Source organism: Artemia franciscana, chromosome 11 (assembly GCF_032884065.1).
Source record: "Artemia franciscana chromosome 11, ASM3288406v1, whole genome shotgun sequence".
NCBI lineage: Eukaryota > Metazoa > Arthropoda > Branchiopoda > Anostraca > Artemiidae > Artemia > Artemia franciscana.
Window position 1 is genome coordinate 21,147,181 of NC_088873.1, and position 23,709 is coordinate 21,170,889.

Genomic DNA, 23,709 nt, shown 5'->3' on the forward strand with positions numbered 1-23,709 from the left:
AAAAATGACATATTTTTAACTTAAGAAGGAGTTATCGGATCTTCATGAAGCTTCATATTTAGAAGGATCTCGTAACTCAGATCTATCATTTTAAATCCCAACTAGATCCAGCTCCATTGGTGGGGGGGGGGAAATCTTGAAAAATACTTAAAGCGGAGAGATCAGGATGAAACTGGGTGGGAAGAATGATAAAAATCCAAGATACGTGACTGACATAACCGGACCGGATCCGCTCTCTTTGGTGGAGTTGAGGAGGGGGGAATAATTCGGAAAAATTTTAAAAAATGAGGTATTTGTAACTTACGAGTGGGTGATCAGATCTTAATGAAATTTGATGTTTAGAAGGATCTTGTGCGTTAGAGCTCTTATTTTAAATTCAAACCAGATCCTGTGACATTGGGGGGAGTTTCAGGGGGAAACTGGAATTCTTGGAAAAAGTGAAATTTAGGGTATCTTTATCTTACGAATAGGTGATCGGATCTTAATGAAACATGATATATACAAGGATCTTATGTTTCAGATGTTCCATTTCCAACTCGAATTGGATCTGGGGGGCATAGGGGGTTGGAGGAGGGAAACAGAAATCTTGGAAAACGCTTAGAGTGAAGAAATCGGGATTAAACTTGATGGGAAGAATAAGCAAAAGTTTCAGATACGTGATTGACATAATTGGAACGGATCTGTTTTCTTTGGAGAAGCTGGGGGGAGGGTGTTAATTCTGAAAAATTTGAAAAGTTGAGGTATTTTTAACTTAAGAACGGGTGACCGGATCTTAATGGAACTTGATATTTAGAAGGAACTCATGTCTCAGAGCTCTTATCTCAAATCCCGACCAGATCCGTTGAGATTGGGTGGGGTGGGGGGGGGGAATCGGCAATCTTGGAAAACGCTAAGTGGAGGAATCGGGACGAATTTTGGTGGGTAGAATAAGCAAATTGGCTCTTCTGGCCTTGTCGCCAGTGCCATATGAGCTCTTGGCTCTTGTTGATACTTTAAAATCGATGGAACATCTTAGAATTTTCAACCGATAGCAAGTTGAAAATTCCACAGAAATGACGGAAAATGTCACACTCTCGGGGCACAAATTTTTTCTTCACTGAATACGGACACTAGAACTTTCCATTGTCGTTCGAATGAGCTATCTCTCGAATTTCTAAGATCTTTACGACATGCGCTTATTGAGACACGAAGCCGCGGGTCCATCAATAAATCTAATCTGGAGAGCCGCCTCTTATTTAGTTCGCGATGCAGCTAATCTGTTTATCATCCGCTCAATTTGTAATAAAAATATATGCTTGTGCAAAAGAGTCCTAAGAAGTCATGCATTGGGCCGAAAAACGCACATTGTAGGCTTTATGGCTGAACCTGATGGTATGGACCTAGAACTGAAGATAGGATCCCATGCATACATAATAGATGAATACTAATTGCTCTGTGAGCCCGAAGCACAATAACTCAGGTTATATAAAATACGCCCCCGGGGCTTAAGAAGAACGTTAAAAATGTTGCAGCTTCTAGGCAAAAGCTCTGAACTATGCCACTCTGACTATATCTCTGGTATAGGCCCTTGCCCAATTGCCTGCAACTCCTGTGGACATCACTCATATATTTTAAAAAACGTTTTATTTGGGGTCTGTCTTCAATTGCCTTCAAATGGCTCATAGAACTGATAGACTCTTTGAATTATCCTTGCTCCATGCCAATCAACCTTTGTTCTGCCCAAGGATGGATGGATGATAGACTGTCTATCAACAAGTGAAATGACATCTTTTCTGTGCAATTTTGAAAAAGGCTTATGCCAGCTTCGTTTATCATTCAGACTCTTGGCTTGGGGCTTGGGTTCTTTTCCTATTAAATAAAAAAGCAAGTTTTTTCAACTGAAAGTAAGGAGCAACATCAAAACTTAAAACGAAGAAAAATTATTTCGTATATGAGGGAAGTTGCTCTTCCTCAACATATCGCTCTTTACGCTAAGTTTTTTTTGTACTTTTAAAAAAGCTTCTTATTGTACTAACTCAACGAATATAGTGTTTGAGGAATCGTTCTTAATGAATTGGGACAGAATTCAAACTTTAGCGTAAAGACTGGGGTGTTCAGGAAAATCCTCCCCCCATTTACGTAATAATTTCTGTTCGTTTTAAGTTTTAATGTTGCTCCTTACTTTCAGTTGAAAAAAAAAACTTCTAGACAATTCAATCCTAGTGAAATTCACCCCGGACACAATACCCTTAATATCTCCACGCTTAAAATTAAGTTGGCCAAGAGAAAAAAAAACAACATAAGACGAATTCCGTATAAGAATTCTGGCAAATTTCCCCAGTGTAAAATTTCCCCTGAAAAATTCACTCCCTGCAAACTTTCCTCCCCATGGAAAACTATCCCCGTGGAAAAGTCCACCAGTAGAAAATCCCCCCCTACCCGAAAAATGTATGCACACTTCCCGATAACAGATACAATACGTAAACAATGAGCAACTTTTGTATCTTAAAAAGCTTTCCACAGGGGCTGTGGGGGTCATGATACCTCCAAAGGTATATTTATTTGGCCTTTCAACTATGATGAATAAAATGACTAACTCAAAATTTTGATCGTACAATTTTGAGAAAAAAGGGGCATGGGAGGGGGCCTTGTTACCCTCCAATCTTTTTTCGCTTAAAAAGGGCACTATAATTTTAATTTTCGTTCAAATGAGATTTCTCTCGGTATTCTAGGACCACTGGGTTGATACGATCACCCCTGGGAGAAAGAAAACAAACAAATAAACACGCATTTGTGCTCTTTCTTCTGGCAGAAAAATACAAAATTTCACATTCTTTCAGATAGGAGTTTGAATTCTCTACAATAGGATTCTCTGATACGCTGAATCGGATGACGTGATCTTCACTAAGGTTTTATGACTTTTAGGGGATGTTCCCTGCTTTTTTCAAAAATAAGGTAAAATTTTTCATGCTTGTAAACTTTAATGGGTAAGACTAAACTTAATAAAACTTAAATATTCAAAATTGGCATAAAAATCCGATTCTTTTTATATATCTATCGGTATCAAAAGTCCTTTTTTAGAGCTTCAGTTACTAGAACCGAGTCGCTCCTTGATTACATGTCTTTACCATGAACTGCTTGATTAGCCATGCCTCTCAACTTTTTCATTACTGTTCACCAACTTATTTTAATTCAAAATCAAAATGTCTCAAATATAACTAAATAAAACCAAATATAGAATATATTCTTTTCGTGAAATCAAATAAAAGCGAATGATTACGGTGTCATATGTAATTGGGATTATTTGAAACAAAGGCACCAAGCATTGCCCGAAAGAGAGTTACTTACAATCTAATTGAACTGTTTTATTAATACCAATTTAGAATATCGAAGATCTAAATTATCCAAATTTCCATTGACGATTGCGGACAACGGCATTGTCGACATAATTTAACAATAAATAATCCTCATATCTGCCAGCATTTAGAAGGCAACTAGCAAATGAAGAAACATTTCTCAGTTTAATGAGCCGCTGTCACTTGTCATTACATGCAACAAACCGCTCTACAGCATCTTGCTCAAGGAAATGTCTAAATTTATTAGTGACAAAGTAAAAAGAAAAGAAAAACCTTCAAAAGACTTCACAGAAATGTCACATAGACTTTTAGGCTGTTTTTGACAGTAGTTAGGACATCGTTGTTGTATATCAAAGTTTTCTTTACCCAGAAAACTTCTTTTCTTTTTTTTATACTCAGAGGCATAGATACAAACGCTCCGCCTTTTGATCAGGATTGCCACCCCTAGCGATTTATCGCTATTTCTACTGATTTTTTTATATTGCCTATAAGAAATCACTAAACCAGCAAATAAATCACTAGATTATTGAATAAAATCACCAATTTAACTAAAAAATCACTGTCAAAAATCTCAAAATGTTGAAGAAAGAAAAGAAAACAAATCTTGAAGGAAAGAAATCTCGAAGAAAATATCTCAAGGAAAAAATCTTGAAGAAAAGGAAATATGGACGAAAAAGAAATATCTCGAAGCAAAAAATAAATCTTTAAGAAAAAAAAACATCTCCTAAAGTATTACGTAACACCCACCTGTGCGCCAACCTCAGTTACAACTAGAGGTTACCCACTTGACTTTCGGGCCTGTGAGCTCTAGCAAAACAAATCACGGCAGATTATGCCATCCTTAGTTACAAGTGGGGTTCCTCACTTGATTAACGGGCCATGAGCTCCAGCAAAATAAATCACGCGAGATTACATCATCCTCGGTTACATCTGGGGTTTCCCACTTGACAAGCGGACCCGTAGTAATACTTAACACTCAGTGTACATAATATCTCATCCTCAGTTACAATCGGGGTTTCTCACTAGATTTGCAGGGCCCTGAGGTTTTTTCCCCCTACATCCTTAGGCTTTTATACATTTAAAACAACAATCAAAGAAAATATATTAGTATTATGTAACATATATGTTTGCATGATCATACCGGTGTCTTGAAGGCTCCCCACTTGACTGGAGAGCCCTGGGTTTTTTTTTCTACACCCTTTGGTTTTAAACATTTAACATAACAATCGAAGAAACACATCCAATGTTACGTAACAACCGAAGAAAAAACCATTACATAACACATGTGTATCAAGTCAATAATACCAACGTCTTGGGAATCGCCGTAAAAATTCTTCATGATTAACGGTGAAGGAAAAGAGTAGTGACTATGGGCGTCATGGGACGGATATATACCTCCTTACTATTAAACCATCAGATTCTGTATCTCTGTGAACCCTAATGTAGAGGTTCCAAGCTCCTATCGCAAAAATGTGGAATTCTGTCTATTTTTTGCCAGAAGAAAGCTTATTTGTTTATTTGTATGTGTTTTTTCCCCCAGGAGTGATCGTATTGACCCTGTGGCCCTAAAACATTGGAAGATAGCTCATTCAAATGGAAATTAAAAGTTCTAGTGCTCTTCTTGAGTAATGAAAAATATTTTAGGGCAATAGGCTCCCTTTTACACCCCTTTTTCCCAAAACTCTCTGATTAAAATTTGAGATGATAATTTTGTTCAGCATAGTTGAAAGGCCCAATAATGCCTTTGGAAACAACAGGATCCCCAAAGCCCTAGGGAAAGGTCTTTAAGTTATCAAATTTGCACATTGTTTAGGTAAAGTATTTGTTATTGGGGTAAATTCATGCAGTTGGCGAGGGGGTGGGTGAATTTTCTGCTGGGGGTTTTTCTATGGGGAGATGTTCAATGGGGAGGGAAGTTTTCATGGGGTGAGTTTTTCAGGGGAAATTTTAAACTGAGCAAATATGCCAGAAGTCTTATACGAAATTCTTCTTTAAATGTCTTGCTTTCTAATTGCCGACTCAAATTTACGTGTGGAGATGAATTGTCTAGAGGGCATTTTCATGAGTAGGGGGATTTGTCAATGGAGTTGGAGCCAAATTTTACTGGTGTTTTAAAAAAAGTCAGAAATTAAATTTTTAAAAAGTTTTTTTTTTTCAACTGAAAGTAAGGAACAATATATTAAAACTTAAACGAACTGAAATTGTTGCGTATATTAGGGGGTTTGCCCCCTCCTCAACACCTTGCTTTTTGCGCCAAGGTTGCAGAGGCGCCATTTGGACCAAATCTTGGGGTGGGCATAAACTCCATCTTGGCCCCCCCCCCGACTCACTTCGTGTCGCGAATCATCTAGGAAATGGACACTTAACAGAACTCGAGAATTTTATTATGTATCTTACCTACTTTCAAAGTTTACAATAATTAATAGCAAATATCGTAATCAAACAGTTCGTGGTAACGAACTGTAGTAAGGAGCGACCCGGCTCAATAGTAACCAAAACTCTAAAAAATGGAATTTTGATACCAATACCTACATCAAAAGAATCGCATTCTAATGCTGATTTTAAATATATAAGTTTCATCAAGTTTAGTTTTACCCATCAAAAGTTACGAGCCTGAGAAAATTTGCGTTATTTTAGAAAATAGGGGGAAACGCCCCCTAAAAGTCATAGAATCTTAACGAAAATCACACCATCAGATTCAGGGTATCAGAAAACCCTACTGCAGAAGTTTCAAGCTCCTATCTACAAAAATGTGGAATTTTGTATTTTTTGCCAGAAGGCAGATCACGGATGCGTTTTATTTGTTTTTTTTTTTTTTTTTTTTTTTTTTTTTTTTTTTTTTTTTTTTTTTTTTTTTTTTTTTTTTTTTTTTCCAGGGGTGATCGTATCGACCCAGTTGTCCTAGAATGTTGCAAGAGGGCTCATTCTAACGGAAATGAAAAGTTCTAGTGCCCTTTTTAAGTGACCAAAAAAATTGGAGGGCACCTAGGCCCCCTCCCACGCTAATTATTTTACCAAAGTCAACGGATCGAAATTCTGAGATAGCCATTTTATTCAGCGTAGTCGAAAAACCTTATAACTATGTCTTTAGGGACGACTTACTCCCCCACAGTCCCCATGGGAGGGGCAACAAGTTACAAACTTTGACCAATGCTTACATATAGTAATGGTTATTGGGAAGTGTACAGGCGTTTTCAGGAGGATTTTTTTTGTTGGGAGAGGGGTTGAGAAGAGGGGGATATGCTGGGGGAACTTTCCATAGATAATTTGTCATGGGGGATGAAAATCTGCATGAAGGGAGCGCAGGATTTACTAGCATTATTTAAAAACACAATGAAAAAATAAATATGAAAAAGTACTTTCAGCTGGAAGTAAGGAACAGCATTAAAACTTAAAACAAACAGAAATTATTACCCATTTGAGGGGCTCACCTCCTCCTAATACCTCGCTCTTTACGTTAAAGTATTTTTAGTAATTTCAACTATTTATTCTACGGCTTTTGTGATTCTGGGGTCATTCTTAATGAATTGGGACAAAATTTAAGCTTTAGTGTAAAGAGCGAGGATCTGACAAGGGGGCGAACCCCTTCATATATGTAATAAAAATATGAGAATACAAAAGTTCTTTACGTAAGCTAATTTATAAGTTACGTGAATCTCTTACTAATAAAAATATTCGTAAAAAATTAAAAGTTCTAGTTGCCTTTTTAATTAATCAAAAAATCGGAGGGCAACTAGGCTTCCTCCCTCGCTCTTTTTTTCTCAAAATCATTCGATCAAAATTATGAGAAAGCCATTTAGCCAAAAAAAAAAAAAAAAAATACAAATTTCGTTTTAATTATTCCTCTGCGGAGAGCCAAAATCAAAACATGCATTGATTCAAAAACGTTCAGAAATTAAATAAAAAAAAACAAGTTTTTTTAACTGAAAGTAAGGAGCGACATTAAAACTTAAAACGAACAGAAATTACTTCGTATATGAAAGAGGCTGCTTCCTCATCAACGCCCCGCTCTTTACGCTAAAGTTTTTTACTGTTTTAAAAAGAAGAAATGATAGACAGAGTCAAACTTTAGCGTAAAGAGCGGGGCGTTGATGAGGAAGCAGCCTCTTTCATATGCGAAGTAATTTCTGTTCGTTTTAAGTTTTAATGTCGCTCCTTACTTTCAGTTAAAAAAACTTGTTTTTTTTTTATTTAATTACCCCAAGGGTCGTCAAGTAATTACGCTCTTTGGTTAATAGGCGTGCAGTAATTTCAAGTCAATTGGACAGAATGGATTGTGTTGAACATAATGGATTATTATGGCCGGCAAAGGGCCCTTTGTGGTGGAAGCTTGGGCCCTCCTGGAAAATCTAGGGTGGGCCTTTGCCCACCCCTGACCCCCCCCCCCCAAATGGCGCCTCTGCAAGGTTGGAATTTTATCCCAATTTTTTAAAAAGGACTCCTAAAACACAATGGTCATTTAATTAGAACAATAAAAAGCTTTTTTAAAAGTGCTAAAGAGTTTGAGCGTGAAGAGCAAAGTGTTAAGGAGAGGGTAGCCTCTTCATATACATAATAATTTCTGGTCGTTTCAATGTTGCTCCTTGCTTTCAGCTGATCTTTTCAACTTTTTATTTAACGGTCATTAAGGAGCCTCTTTTCTCAACCATAAAAAGATTAAAATTAAAAACCTTGAAAATATATCTTTTGACTGTTCTTGAAAGTAATTTTCTAATATTTTTCAACAATGCTGAAAGATTCATAGTCGATAGTGAAATAATTGCCTATCTAAGGATGTGTCGCGTCCGGCATTAAACAATAGGCTTCCGCCGCGTTCCAAATGTGCATTATTATAATTATGACTAAGTTCTAGCTGGCCATGTGGTATTTTTGTCAATGGTTTGTTCACGTTTTTAACCGTTCGTTCAATTGGCGGGCATCAGATTATGGTTTTTGCGTTAATCTATAGAACGAAAACTAAGTTTTGGATATGTTCAGACTAGGGTCATGTCATATGCTTTATTGAATGTGATATATTTTCCAAGGGGGATCACAAAGTAACAGACTTTCTCTGCTTCTACTGAAGAAAAAAAGATTTGTGGGGCAAACTCTGAAAGGATATGTGAACAAGAGCTAAGAGCTCATATGGCACTTGTGACGAGGCGAGAAGAGCTAAGAGCCAAGAGATCATATGGTATGAGCTCTAACAAAATTCTATGAATCAATAGATTAATCTAAAAAGGAAAATAAGAAGCTTAATGCCGGTCAGGATTTAAAATAAGAGCTCTGAGTCACGATGTCTTCTAAATATCAAAATTCATTAAGATCCGATCACCCACTCGTAAGTTATAAATATTTAATTTTTTCTAATTTTTCCTCTCCCTTTAGCCCCCCAGATGGTCGAATTTGGGAAAATGACTTTATCAAATCAAATTGTGCAGCTCCCTGACACGCCTACCAATTTTAATCGTCCTAGCACGTCCAGAAGCACCAAACTCGCCAAATCACTGAACCCCTCCCCTCAACTCCCCCAAAGAGAGCGAATCCAGTACGATTCTGTCAATCACGTATTAAGGACATTTGTTTATTCAATCCACCAAGTTTCATCCCGATTCCTCCACTCCAAGTGTTTTTCCAAGATTTCCCCCTCCAACTCCCCCCAATGTCAAAAGAACTGGTCGGGATTTAAAAGAAGAGCTCTGAGACATGAATTCCTTCTAAAAATCTAATTTCATTAAGATCCGATCATCTATTCGTAAGATAAAAATACCCCAATTTTCACGTTTTCCAAGAATTTCGGTTTCCCCCTCCAACTCCCCCCAATGTCACAGGATCTGGTCGGAATTTAAAATTAGAAATTTAAAGCACAAGATCCTTCTAAATATCAAATTTCATTAAGATCTGGTCACCCTTTCGTAAGTTACAAATACCTCAATTTTCAAAATTACCCCCCCCCCCCAATTCCACCAAAGAGAGCAGATCTGGTCCGGTTATGTCAGTCACGTATCTTAGACAGGTTTCTATTCTTCCCATCCAGTTTCATCCTCATCTCACCGCTTTAAGTATTTTCTAAGATTTCCGGTCCCCCCAACTGCCCCCCTCCAATTACGCTTGATCCGGTTGAGATTTAGAATAAGAGATCTGAGTTACGAGGTCGTTCTAAATATGAAGTTTCATGAAAATCCGGTCACTCCTTCGTAAGTTAAAAATACGTCATTTTTTCTTATTTTTCAGAATAAACCCCCCCCCCCCAATAGAGCGGATCCGTTCCAATTATTTAAATCAGGTATGTAAGACTTCTGCTTATTTTTCCCACCATGTTTCATCCCGATTCCTCCAATCTAAGCGTTTTCCATGATTTTAGGTTCCCCCACCCCAAACTTCCCCCAATGTCACCAGATCCGCTCAGGATTTAAAATAAGAGCTTTGAGACACGATATCCTTCTAAATATTAAATTTCATTGAGATCCGATCACCCGTTCGTAAGTTAAAAATACCTCATTTTTTCTAATTTTTCAGAATGAACCCCTCCCCCAACTACTCCAAAGAGAGCGGATCCGTTCCGGTTATGTCAGTCATGTATCTAGGACTTGTGCTTATTTTTCCCACCAAGTTTCATCCCGATCCCTCCACTCTTAAGTGTTATTCCAAGTTTTAGGTTTCCCCCTCCCAACTCCCCCCCCCCAAATGTCACCAGATCCGGTCGGGTTTAAAATAAGAGCTCTGAGACAAGATATCCTTCTAAATATCAAATTTCATTTAGATCCGATCACCCGTTCGTAAGTTAAAAATACCTCATTTTTTCTAATTTTTCAGAAATCCCCCCCCCCAACTATCCCAAAGAGAGCGGATCCGTTCCGTTTATGTCAATAATGTATCTAGGACTTGTGTTTACTTTTCCCACCAAGTTTCATCCCGATCCCTCCACTCTAAGTGTTTTCCAAGTTTTAGGTTTCCCCCTCCCGACCCCCCTCCCCAATATCACCAGATCCAGTCGGGATTTAAAATAATAGCTCTAAGACACGATATCCTTCTAAACATCAAATTTCATTGAGATCCGATCACCCGTTCGCAAGTTAAAAATACCTAATTTTTTTCTAATTTTTCAGAATTAATCCCCCCCCCCAACTACCCCAAAGAGAGCGGATCTGTTCCGATTATGTCAATCATGTATCTGGGACTTGTGCTTATTTTTCCCATCAATTTTCATCCCGATCCCTCCACTCCAAGTGTTTTCCAAGATTTTAGGTTTCCCCCTCCCAACTCCCCCCAATGTTATCAGATCCGGTCGGGATTAAAATAAGAGCTCTGAGACACAATATTATTCCAAACATCAAATTTCATTAAGATCCCATCACCAGCTCATAAGTTAAAAATACTTCTTTTTTTCTATTTTTTCCGAATTATTCGGCCCCCCCACTCCCCACCAGATGGCCAAATCGGGAAAACAACTATTTCTAATTTAATCTGGTCCGGTCCCTGATACACTTGCCAAATTCCATCGTCCTAGCTTACCTTGAAGCGCCTAAAGTAGCAAAACTGGGACCGACAGACAGACCGACAGAATTTAGGATTGCTATATGTCACTTGGTTAATACCAAGTGCCATAAACATATATCCTAGAGTAGCTCAGATTAAAAGATCGACACATTAGCAAGGACATTTCTTCCTCACTGACCACCCTTTAGAATTTTCTTGTCATTCTTTTTCTTTCCGAAAAGGATGAAAACTTTTTTTCTTCAAAAAAGGGTTTTCAGTTATTATGCACAGTGTTTCGCTCAAGGCCCAATCACAATAAGTTCTACTTATACTGAGATTTTGCTAACGCTAATTAGAGCCCAGTAGATTTTTCGTAGAATTTTCTGACTGGCTGGAAATTCTATGAAAAATTCTGATTGACTTAAATCGGCTCTAACTAAATCTTGTTATTGTAAAATCACATTATGAATGGGTCTTTCTGCTGCAACTATGATGTTGGGAAACGGGGGAAACTCGTGGAAAACTAAAGCGACGTGAAATTAAAAGAAGGGAAACAAACTGTCATTGATTTCGAGAACATTTAAAATGAATAATTTGTCCCCATGTGATGTTACCTCTTGCTAATAAAATAAAATAAAAAAGGCTAACACTTTAAAGAAGCTATACATTTTTTTTATCATTTGTGCCCGAATTTGATTTTTAAAAATGACTAGTTCACTTAAATAATACAAGATAACAGTGAAACATATTGAAAATTAAAAAACAATTTAGTTTTAAAAACGACCGGGGAGGGGAGGGGTCTGCAGAAACTTCAAGAACTGCATAAAAATGGCATAATCGTATATAGTAGGGTCAAAGAAAAGAGCCACTTATGGCAGTTTCGCATTTTAATCTTTATTCGTAAAATTTATCTTTGGTCGTTTAAACTTCGAGTGTAACTAATGCGATTTTCTACTATGATTATAATAAAAGTTGACTAACAGGAATGAATTTACTGCAACTGCATTCTTGACGATAAAAGGAACAAAAAAAACGTATCTTTACGGAAGCTAAATATTACTTAATAAACTTACGAGAAAACGTGAATAAGTGATAATTGGTCATTTTATGCTTTGTATATTTAATTGTTTACATGTCAGAGTTATGCAATAAAATTATGGATTTGATATTCTCACTGGGAATTATTGTTAGCACACGATCAAATCCATAGGGTGTTGATTTTTTTTACTAATTTTGTAGCATCTCAGAAGCCTCCGATATTCTCGCGTCCCGCTAGCCCCGTACCAAGGAGAAAGAGGAAAAAGGACATGTCAGTGCTAACATAGCTAATTTCTACGATGAAGGGCTGAAAATCCCCGGTAGAGGGTTTTAGACCAGGATGATTCTAATAGTATATTTCTCATCTTAGTCCGCTACCGTTTTAAAGGGGTTGACTTCTTTCTTTTAAATTTAACGTAGATAATAGTAACCGTTCCAGAGTCAGTGTCAAATGATAATTATTTTACATTTCAGAGTTTATTTTTAAACGTGTTTTGTGATTTTCAATTCATACGGGCTTTGGATCGTTCTTTAAAAGGTTCCATCGATTGCTGCAACCATCCTTAGACCTTAGATCCTCCTGAGCCATCAGTGGCGCATAGGGTGTCGATAAAGCCTCTCCATTCATCACGAAGCTGTGCGGCTGCAGTGATGTCTTCCCATTTTGGAGTGAGGGAAATGTTGGTCTCTTTCAGGTCCCGATCATACTGCCTCCGCAGTGTGTGTTTTGGTCGTCCTCGTCTTCGTGTTCCTTCAGGCTGCCACTGATACACTCTTGAGGGCAGTCTGTCGTCGGGCATGCGTGGACATGACCCAAATATGTCTATCTTCGTTTCTTCATAATTTCGGTCACTATGGGCTGGTTTGTTTTCAGCCGGATTTTCTGATACCAGCTGATTTTGAGGATCCTTCGAAGGCAAAGGTATTCGAATCTAAGGACACGTTTCTCAAGTTGTTTGTCGATTTTCCAACATTCACTGGCGTACATCAATATAGACAACACATTGCTTCAACTATCATCTATACAAAAATCCAGAAAGGAAATTTGAATGTTTTTTTTTCTTTATTGACTAAGCAGGTATGGCATCCAACTTCCTATCAGTATTCCCTTAAGCTCATCTTCGTCCAATCCTTGTTTTGGCGCCAGTGGTTATAAAACTATAATTACCGAACATAAAGGTTTTTAAAGGAAATTGTTGGTAGTTATAGATAATTGAAGCATCTATCAACACTTAGGCAAAATAGACTTTTAGTCTTTATTATAGCGTTATCCCGCCTAAATAGAAAACAAATGGCTTGCGTTGTAAATTAACTTGTTTAGGAAGGTAAAAAGAAGAATTAGCTTGAAACGGAAATTTTTTCGTTTCAGATCAGTGAAAGTTTTCTCATATTCAAGTACACAGGGAGGAAGTTACTTTGTACAAATGAAAGAGAGAGAGAGAGAGAGAGAGAGAGAGAGAGAGAGAGAGAGAGAGAGAGAGAGAGAGAGAGAGAGAGAGAGAGAGAGAGAGATTAAATCGAGGCTTTACACCGCTTTGATACTTTTACGCAAAAAGGTTACAAATCCAAATACCAGGTTCTTGAAAACACTACAGGATACGCGTTTTCCATAATACAAACAAAAGGTTAGACATTGAGGAATTTTTACTGACACTGATTTTTTTCCCTAAATGAATATTTCTACTCTATATGAATGAGATGTCATCAGCAAAGCACGCATAAATACTCAGTGCCATGAGGAGAGCAATATGAAATTTAGATTATATAAGAGAGCGCTAAAACTATTTTGACTTTTTTCTTCTCCCTGGTGTCATACTGAATATCAGGGTTATTTCAATACCGCTTTCTCGAAATTGTGGCGGCAAAGGTAAAATGAACTAAAAAAATAGAAAAAATAAAAACTGTATAGTAGGCTACTCTTCTTACGAAAATTTTATCCTCTTTCGAAGTTAGCCAATTTAAGGAGCATAACCGAACGAACTTCTGGTGGAAAATTGGACTCTTTATATAGCTAAACTTTTTAGATGTCACAGCCATAAGTAAATTTTAACATATGCAGCCCAGTTAAAAAATATTACGTACAATCCTGACAATTTTCCTTAGATGCATTATAATAATCAGTCCTGCTTTTATCCATTGATGAAGTCTGAGGAATCCAGTGAAATCTTGTTTTTACCTCAAAAATCAGTGTTGGTTATCTCTTTGTATACAATCTAAACTTTATAGAATTTTATAGGTAATGCTCGGTCAAATTAGGGCCCGTTTGCATGAGGATGAGGGTTGAACTAATGTTTGCCTCCCAACCTTTTATACTCTCGCTGAACAAGCTCAGCGCAAAATCAGTGGTTCATGTGGATGCAAGATTTTCAGCTAGATCTCGTCCTCATGAAAAGGGTCCTTAGATGAAGGGCTGATCCCCGTCAACGGGTCGAAGGATGATTGTCTAGGGGCACATTCTAACAACGATGGGAGTTGCTCACCATCCCTACTCATGAAAACAGATATTGATCAACAAAAAGTTAAATTTGTCCATCCAGTTCTAATCTGATTTTAAGGCAAATTTGAACTAGAACTTTTCGTCAAGTTCAACTAAAGATGGACGAGAGGAGGGTGGGAGCAAAAGCATACTGTCGTTGAAAAAATCCAGCACGAAAACACAGGTTCAAGCGGATGGATGACTTTCCTTCCAGCTCACAATGAACCCTAGGTTTTCTAATTAATGGCTTGTCAGAGTACAAAATATCGCCTGTACTTGTAAAAGTTATGTTTTTGGCTCTTATTTTCATTTTTTTTTTGTTTGGCCAAGATCTTGGCCAAGACTCCTTAGAACTTGGTTTGGGTTAATAGGTGCTATTAACTTTCCTTTCTTTATACCCAATTGAACAATCAGCTCCTTAGTCCGACTAAATTTTAATAATGAGGTGAACAATGAAAAAGTATTTAGCCCTTCCCAGTAAAATATTGCGACTAGAAAATATCTTGTAACAAGCCAAACCATTATTTTTGACGTTTAAGACAGTGAAACTCTCCTTGCCCTTGGTCTATCTTTTTTATCATTTTACAAATACGTTTATGTGATTGGCAGCCCTGCAGCACTACCTGTGTAAGAGCGAAGCAGCCTCCATGCATGATTTTTTTTTCCATGCCAATTTCTATGGAAGGAGTCGTCGTAAAAAGTCCTAAGGGGGCTCATTCGATTGGAAATTGAACTTTGTAGTCCTCTTTATAAGAGTCAAAAGTAATTGGAGTTCAACCAACCCTCCCCCCGGCTTTGCATTTTGAATGCCCCCCCCCCCTCGACACTGGTGAACACTTTCAGATTTGCATGTGGCATTTATTGTTGGGAAGCGGAGTATGTTTGATCCTGGGTGTGTACAAAAGGCTAAGGGTATTTTGGTGAAACTTCAGGAAATATTGATGGGTGTTGAGAAAGAATCAAACGATATTACGCGCATCCAGGTATCTACAATATCTTAGGAACGGCTAAAGGTATTAAGTTGAAATTTTTAAGGCAAATATGTCTAGAGGGATTCTGAAGTTACCAAAAGGAACTATTTGCATCCAGGTTGCCAAAAGGGCATATCTTAATATCTCAGGAATGTCCAAGGGTATTAAGTTGAAGTTTAAAAAGCATTTTGAGAAGGATTAAAAACTAAAGCCAAAAGAAAAGAAACCTAAATAACTTAATCAAAGACTCCTTCAATGCCCTCAGAAACAGCCGATGGTATCAAGTCCAAACTTTTAGGATATGTTGAGGGGTATTTAAAACTATATCGAAAGGCGCTCTGTTCACAGAGGCTGTCAAAATGTGTTCCCGCAATATCTTATGAATGGTTAAGTGCGTTAACTGAAAATTTCAGGGTATATAAAGGGGGATGATAAACCAAATCAAATTACTCTATGTTCATTCAGGTTGTCCAGGGGGTGTATTTATAATACCTAAGGAATAGCTAAGGGTGTTAAGTTACAATTTCCAGTGTATATTGAGTGGGGTGGGGGGGGGGGCTAAATAAAAATATACTTCACGCATCCATATTTTTATAAAGGCGTGTATGCGATATAGCAGAAACAGATAAGTGTATTAATTGAAAACTTCCAGGGAATAATGGACTAAATTAAAGGACAATATATTGCATCCTGGTTGTCAAAAGGTGCTATCTGCAATGCCTCAGAAACTGTTAAGGGTATTAAGTTGAAACTTCTAGGGTGTCGAACCAAATCAAAAGATACTATTATGCGTCGAAATGATCAAAAGGACGTATCTGCAAAATATTAGAAAAAGATAAGGGTATTTAGTTGAAACTTTCAGGACATGCTGCGTGGCATGGCTGGGTGGCAGTGGCTTACATGTAATATTCCAGGAACAGCTAAGGGCATTAAGTTGAAATGCTCAGTGTATGTTGAGATAAATCAAAACACACTTTTTACTTCCAGGTTGTCAAAACGGCGTATCTGCAATATGGTAGTAACGACCAGGGGTAGCCTACTAAGTTAAATCTGCAGGAAATATCAAGGGGAATATTAAACTAATCAGAAGACTACGGATATCATGGTTGTCAGAACGGCAGGAATGCAATAACTCAAGACCAGCTAAGGGCTTAATTTGAAACTTCCAGGGATAGTTGGTGGGGATACTGAACACTATGTGCATCCAGGTTTTCAAAAGGGTAGATCTGCAGTATCTCAAGAACTTTTATGGGCATTAAACTTAAAACTTTAAAGGAATGTTCCGGAGGTTGCTGAACAAATTCAAAGGACACTGTATGTGTCAACATCGTAAAAAAGGGTCATTTATAGTATCTTAGGAACAGTTTAGAGTGAAATTTTGAATTTGAATTTTTCAGGTGATGCCGGAGGGAGGGGGGAATAAACAGAAACCACTAAGTGAATCATGGTTGTCGAAATGGCATATATCCACTTACTCAAAAACACTAAGGGCATTAAGTTGACATTTTCAGGGAAGGCTGGTTTTTTTTAGTTTAAATTAAAAGAAAGTCTGCATCCAGGTTGTCAAAAGGGTACGTCCATATAATATTTCAGCAACAGCAAAGTGTGTCAAGACCCTCAGAGAATGCTGAGGGGGAATATAAAACTAAGACTAAAGAAACTACATGCATCTAGGTTGTCAAAATGGCTTATCTGCATTATCTCAAGAAGGTCTAAGGCACGAAGTTGAAACTTCTTGGAGATGATGATAGTGATGTTTAACTAAATCAAAAGACACTATTTGGATCCAGGTTGTCAAAAGGACGTATCTGCAATGCTTCAGATAAGGCTAAGGGTATGAATTAAGGGCTTAAGGGGCCCAGCTGAAACTATGAGGGAATATTCAGCTGGGAGATCCAGTAGATTCTAAATTTTTATTTGGGAGATCGAAGAGGCCCCTCGCCCGCAAATCAAGAACAATAAATTATCAAGAACCAAAGTAACCTCACGTGGAAACAAATCTCGTTGCATTGATTCTTGGCGTACGATTTTTTTTTTTTTTTTTTTTTTGCAATAAGTTCGAAATTCATAATAAATAAGCTCAAAACGTATTAATTTAGACTAACAAGCCGTCAAAGCAAAATCTAACACAATAATTTTTAAAATAAAATGGTCGATATAAATTTGGGTATGCTCAACTTTGTAACACGGTGAGGGTCATGTACAGGTTTAGCCCTATAGAACCTGATGGATTATGCAGATCATGCATGGATCATGCATTCTCAATCTATGTATTTGAACTATATTCCCTGTAACCCTCCATCCAAAAATCTACGGTACAACAATTATTAAAATTTGTTGAAAAGTTGTGTCCAAAATATAAATGGTAATTCAAAGTCTTGATTCTTAAAGAGAAAACGGATCAGAGCTTTACAAATATCCCTTTTTATTACTCAATAAAAAAAATGTCAATAAAAACAAACTTGCATTAATTAAAAAAAAATCTCTCAAGAGAAGTTTCTCAAAGTAAAATAAAGAGTTATATGAAACCTAAGATGAGTCTAATAAAGTAAGTTGGTTTTTCAAGCTTAAAACGCAAATAAATGACCGTCAATCAACAAATGAAACAAAGATGAACAGGAATTACAGTAAATAATCAAGTGAAACTTAAAACGAATCAAAACTACTACAAATAAAACTACTGCTAACGTCCCCTAAGCCTGATAAAGACCAGAATGCCATTTCCACTTTATTGAAAACAAGCAAATTTTGAATGTTTTATCCTTCATAACGTTAATAAAACCGAAGCTGCTTATACTTTCAGGAATGATTATCAATATATATTAAACTATCAATCTGTATTTATTAGTACTTTTCTATGATCTTGGCTATTATGCTGATTTGGATACTTTCTTTTTTGGTGTCCTGACAAATGAAAACACACAGCTCGAATTAAGAACTATTTTCATGACATTAATCATGACATTCAAGTTGTCTAGAAAAAAAAGAAGCATTTTATGCTTCTATGCAATGTTGTAAATGTTTAAAGCTAGTTCAGTACTGAACTAGCTTTCAAAGTGAGAACATCTCAAATAACTGGATTATATTGATTCAGAGTTCAAAGTAAAAGGATTTGGTTTGAATTGGATATTTATGAACTGTGAGTAAAACCGGTCTACTTTAGTGTGACTAAATTTATATAACTATATGAGCGGATTAGTGTATTTGATCTGAATTGAATAAATTCATTTTTCGCTCGACTATATTCTGTTAACGGGGGATAGTCATACACCCCTTTGGCTTTGAAGATCTGAGTGTCCGTACCGCATAGACGTACTGTGTTGCAAGTTTAACCTGAAGGATTTTATTGCATTATAAACTTAATGGAGCTCTAAAGGCGATTTTTTTTTGGCCTTGCTTATTTAACCCCAGACCTAAGGAGTGAGAAATGTCAATATTTATTTGTCCTGATTGTGGTCGATCCTGTGGCAAAGGGATCACCCTGCAATGCACAAAATGTCTCTAGATGTTTCACCCACAGTGTGCAGGCATTTCCCCAACTGAGCGTAAAATAGTCCCAACTATTTTACCCAAGTCTCTTAATGCAACTATTCTAGCAATTGTTACAAATTTTTTAGCTTGTAGTTTTTCAAGCGTAGTTTTGATTAATTGTTGTTTTCCGACTGATTACCATGATGATATTTCTTTTGATGCGTTTACTCAATGCTGTTTTAATCTTAGTCGTTTTGTCTCTAGTATACAGTCAAATTTGCGTACTTATATTTTAGGTGATTTTAACTGTGATCAAAACATAGCAAGTGAAAGGGGTACAATTTTATCATCTTGTCTTCCTAATTTTTCTGTTTTACCGAAGTCCCAGGATTTTACTTATATTCATTGGAGTGGTAGTACAACTAATTTTGATCATGTTTTTTCTTCTAACCCAAGTGATCCTTTGCCTGTGGTTTTTGTAATCGAAGATTTCCCCGTTAGTGACCACATGCCGCTTCAGTTCCTTTTACCCCCTTTGCCTTTTCGTCCTTCCCCAGTTCATTTTTCTGGTAATAATCTTCCTCAACTTTTTGATCGGGTTGATTGGAATCCAAATTTTAAATCGCTTTACCAAGAAAGAGTATGGACTTTAATTGATAAAGTTTTAATTCCTGGTAGTTTGGATTCAATGGACAGTAATCCCTCTTTGACTATTAATTGTCTTTATTTTGAATTAATCCATTGCTTAAAGCATGGTGCTGCGGCAGTTTTTCCTACTAATAGGATAAGATTGGGCACGCAGAAACCTTTTTGGAGCCTCAATCCTTTTTTGGCAAATTCTAATAAGGCGGCAAAACAAGCGTATTGGGAATAGCGGGCGCTTGGTAAGCCTAGAGACTCGCATCCAGCTTTTTTGCTAATGAAAAAGAGAAAGGCCGAATTCCAAGCGGAGCTCCTTCGTCATAATAACCTGATCGTAGAAGAAGCTTCTTCAAACACTGATAACGACAAGGACAAGAATCTCCTTTGGAAAGTTCTCCGAGGCAATAGGCGGACTAACATTCCTGATACTAATTCCACACCATCGCTAAAAGAGTGGGAAAATTATTTTTCTAAGTTGTCGACTTCGCACGATTCTAACAGTGTTGTGTTGCAATTAGATGAAAGGTTGAAGAATTTTTCAACTGATTACAGGATTTCTGAGGATATGTTACGTTGAGCAATCAAAACGTTAAAGGCGCTGTCGGCTAAGGATCATGATGGCGTATTTGCTAATCATCTTAAACTTGCTTCTTCTTCTTTTCTTATTACCCCATTGGCATTTTTCAACCTTTTACTTATTACTGGTTTAGTACCATCGTCATTTTATATTAGCATAGTTACGCCTATTCCTAAGAGCGGGAAAAAAAACTTGTCATCTTGTAGTTCGTGGAGACCAATTACTAGGGGTTCTATGATTGGGAAAGTGTTTGAGTTGTGTTTGAAGGATCTTCTTGAAATTCAGGACGCTGGTTCTAATCAAGTTGGTTTCAAGAGAGGTTTGGGATGTGACCACGCCCATGCATCTTTCAGCAAAGTTATTGAAGAAGCGAGAATCTCTGGTCAACCGCTATACGCCCTCTTGATCGATATCAAAGGGGCCTTTAACAACATTTCTCATGCATCTGCATTGCTCGCTTTAATCCATGCTGGATTACCCCTAGCTGTCATTCGAGTCCTTCGCTCTTGGTATTCTGGATTAAAGATCCGTATTTGTCCGAGTTCGTCTTCATCTCAGTCCAAATTAATTCAAGTGGGTAGAGGAATTGGACAAGGAGGAATTATTTCTCCTTATATATTCAATTCATGTTTAGCTACTGCCCTGAATTCTATTTCCTGCTCTTTTGTTTCATTGTCTCGAAATCTGTCTTACATTGCATATGCTGATGGCATTATCCTTCTAAGCCGATCCAAGTCTAGTCTTGTTTCTAATTTTAACATTTTAATTAATTGTTTAAAAGGTTTGGGCCTTTCTAACAGTTTTGAAAAATGTCAATTTTTTGTTGTAAATTGTTTAGAGGATAACGTCAGGGCGACTCTCGATTGCGGCAATGGTGTTATTTTTCAGTCGTCGCCAATAGTCAAAAAGAGACTATTCTCAAAAAGAAATTCTCAAAAATTGAAATCTCAAAAAGAGATTTCAAACCAGTCCTGGTTCAGCATGTTCAGATGAAACTACGCAAGGCATTTGGTCTTTTAATTCGTTTTCGGGGTCTTTACCGTCGGGACGTCCTTGGTCGTATGTATAGCGCTGTTGCTCTGCCTCACATATTGTTCCCGTCCCTCCTCTTCCGTTATTTCAGACCTTCTGATCTTTCGCCCATTATAGTTTCTTATTTTAAATTTTGTAAATTTTTACTTGGTTTCCCCCTTTCTTTTAGTAACACTGAGATTGTTTTAAAGCTTAAAGTGAAGGATCCTGTAGTCTGTATAAAGAAAAAAATATAAAACATTTGAAGATACGGCGAAAATTAACCTTTTAGGCCACAATTTATTTCCGTTTTTTAGTAACAGTTCTGGCTGTTGATGATTTATAGGATAAACTATTTAGTTAGTGTTTTTGTATCTTTTTTTCTTCTCTTTTTAAGTGTTTGATCAATATTTGATAGGTTTTGATTGTAAGTGTTATCATTTGTCTTTTCTTTATATTATATTGTAGCGTACTCCTCATTCTTTGAGGGAAATAAAGAAAATAAATAAATAAAGAGTCGAATAAGCAGCAGTACAGCCTAAGTTTTATACATACATTATATAAGTTTTATATATACTTTGATTTGATTATAAAACTAATGCAAACTGAAAAAAAGATATACATTTTGTAGAGAAACTTAGGCTGTAATGCTGTTTATTCGACTGTTTAAACACTTACAACATTCCATAGAAGCATGAAATGCTTTTGTTTTTTTTAGAAAACTTGAATGTCATGATTAATGTCATGAAAATAGTTCTTAATTCGAGCCTAGTCTTAATTAGAGCTTAGTTCTTAGTTACAGCCTAAATTTCTAATATTCTGTATTTTTTTCAGTCCATCCAGAAATTCTAAGGAAGACAAGAAATATTTACAATTCCCTTGGAAATTTATTTAGTAGTGATTCTGAGACAAACTCCAGTTCCAAGTAATTTGGCGAGTGATATTCTTTATATTGTGTTAACGGTATTGATAGCTTGTGGTAAATAGTGTGAAATTGGTGCTAGATTGGATATTTGAGAGAATATTCTGTGGGACGTATTGGTTATGCTGGGAAATGAAATGCGATACTCGGGAGCAAGAATTATGGCCCTCCTTTTTGCGCTCACCGCCATTAAGACAGGTATGGTTCTCTTGAGTTCAGTTCACAACTCAGATACCAATACAGTTATGAAAACTCGATTTATTTTTGGGACACAGTGCGCGGTAGCGATACTAGCGGCTGGAGACGGGAAACTGGCAGCACAGTTTAGGTACCAATATTGGTATCTAAGCTTTGTTTGCAATAAAACGAAATCACGTTCCCGCCTATGGTGTTGTAGTACGATCTACGCGTCAGAGCGCGGGCTTGGAAGAGGCATCAAGTTCCGAGCTTTGTACCAAAAGCTTCTCATGGGCAAGATAGGAGTTTTCACAACTGTATTGGTATCTAAGCTTTGGTTTAGTTTTTTTACGAGCTTTGTAGCTGTTACACATCAAGCAGTCGAAAATTAAAATCAAATTAAAATAAAAATTAAAAACTGAAAATTTAAATAAAAAAAAAAGAAATTTGATGTGAAGATGGTAGGCTAAATGAAATCTGTAAGAAGTAGGTTGTAGTTTGCATTATATTTGAATGAAGAAAAATATAACTGAACACATTTGGTAGTTTTTATGGTGTCGTTGATTAATGCAGTTGGAGCAATTACAACAAATGCTGCCCTTAAATCATGAGGATTGTATTTAATGGGTTTTGATACCGGTTGGCCGAAAGGTAACATTTTGTCAGTGTACAGGAGGTGAATCTTCTTATTTTCTTTGCATAAAACCAATACAAGGGACTCTTTGGAGTAAATACCCTCCTCGCCATGCTCTTGGTTACAAGTTACATCTTAATTCTGATTCACCAAAAGGCTACTAAGAGTGATATTAAAGGCTCTAAATATCTATGGTCAGATTAGAAACTTGATTGTCTAAAGGTGTGGTTATGTGTGGTTAGGTAAGGTTAGTTTTCCTTACGCTAAGATGTCTTTTGCCAGGTCGGATTAAAGGAATCTATACTGAGCTAAAAGTCCATTTAATAACTGCTTTTCAGTATCTTTCTAAAGCTTCTATTTGTCACAAATGTTTGGTTATAATGTATGAATACACCATTAAAATTCTCAACTAACAGTTCGTGGTAACGAACTGTTAGTGTGGAGTGACTCGGCTCAATAGTAACCGAAACTAAAAAAAAAGTTATTTTGATATCAATAGATACATAAAAAAATCAGCTTATTATGCTGAATCCAAGTATACAAGATTCATTAAGTTTAGTTTTACCGTCGAGTCTGAGAAAATTTGCCTGATTTTTCAAATAGGAGGAACAACCCCCTAAAACTCGAGGAATCTCGATGAAAATAACACCATCAGATTCACCGCACCCGAAAACTTTTACATAGAAGTTCAAGCTCCTGTATACATAAAATTGGAATTTTGCTAATTTTTCCAAAAGACAGATCACGTATGCGTGTTTTTTTTTCGGGGGTGATAGTATTGAAATAATGGTCTTAGAAGATGGAGAGAGGGAGCGTTCGAACGCAAATTAAAAGTTTTACTGTCCTTTTCAATGGACAAAAAGATTAAAGGGCAGCTGACTCCCCTCCCGTGTCCATTTATTTTCCAAAGTTATCTGATCAAAATTTTCAGATAGCCCTTTTGTTCAGTACCGTATAGTTGAAAAATCAAATAACTATGTCTTTAGAGGTAAAAAGA

The 23,709-nt window shown here is 36.9% G+C and overlaps 1 protein-coding gene across 5 annotated transcripts in view; it reads left to right on the forward strand.

Moving 5' to 3' along the window:
- Positions 1 to 23,709, forward strand: part of LOC136032960 (tyrosine-protein kinase transmembrane receptor Ror-like) — a 595,320-nt gene that overhangs the window by 40,600 nt on the left and 531,011 nt on the right. For all 5 annotated transcript variants that reach the window (XM_065713445.1, XM_065713444.1, XM_065713447.1 and 2 more), the window contains one exon: positions 21,814 to 22,099. In XM_065713445.1, the coding sequence (XP_065569517.1) occupies positions 22,024 to 22,099 (76 nt within the window). In that variant the 5' untranslated portion in view covers positions 21,814 to 22,023. The remainder of the gene's footprint in view (positions 1 to 21,813; positions 22,100 to 23,709) is intronic.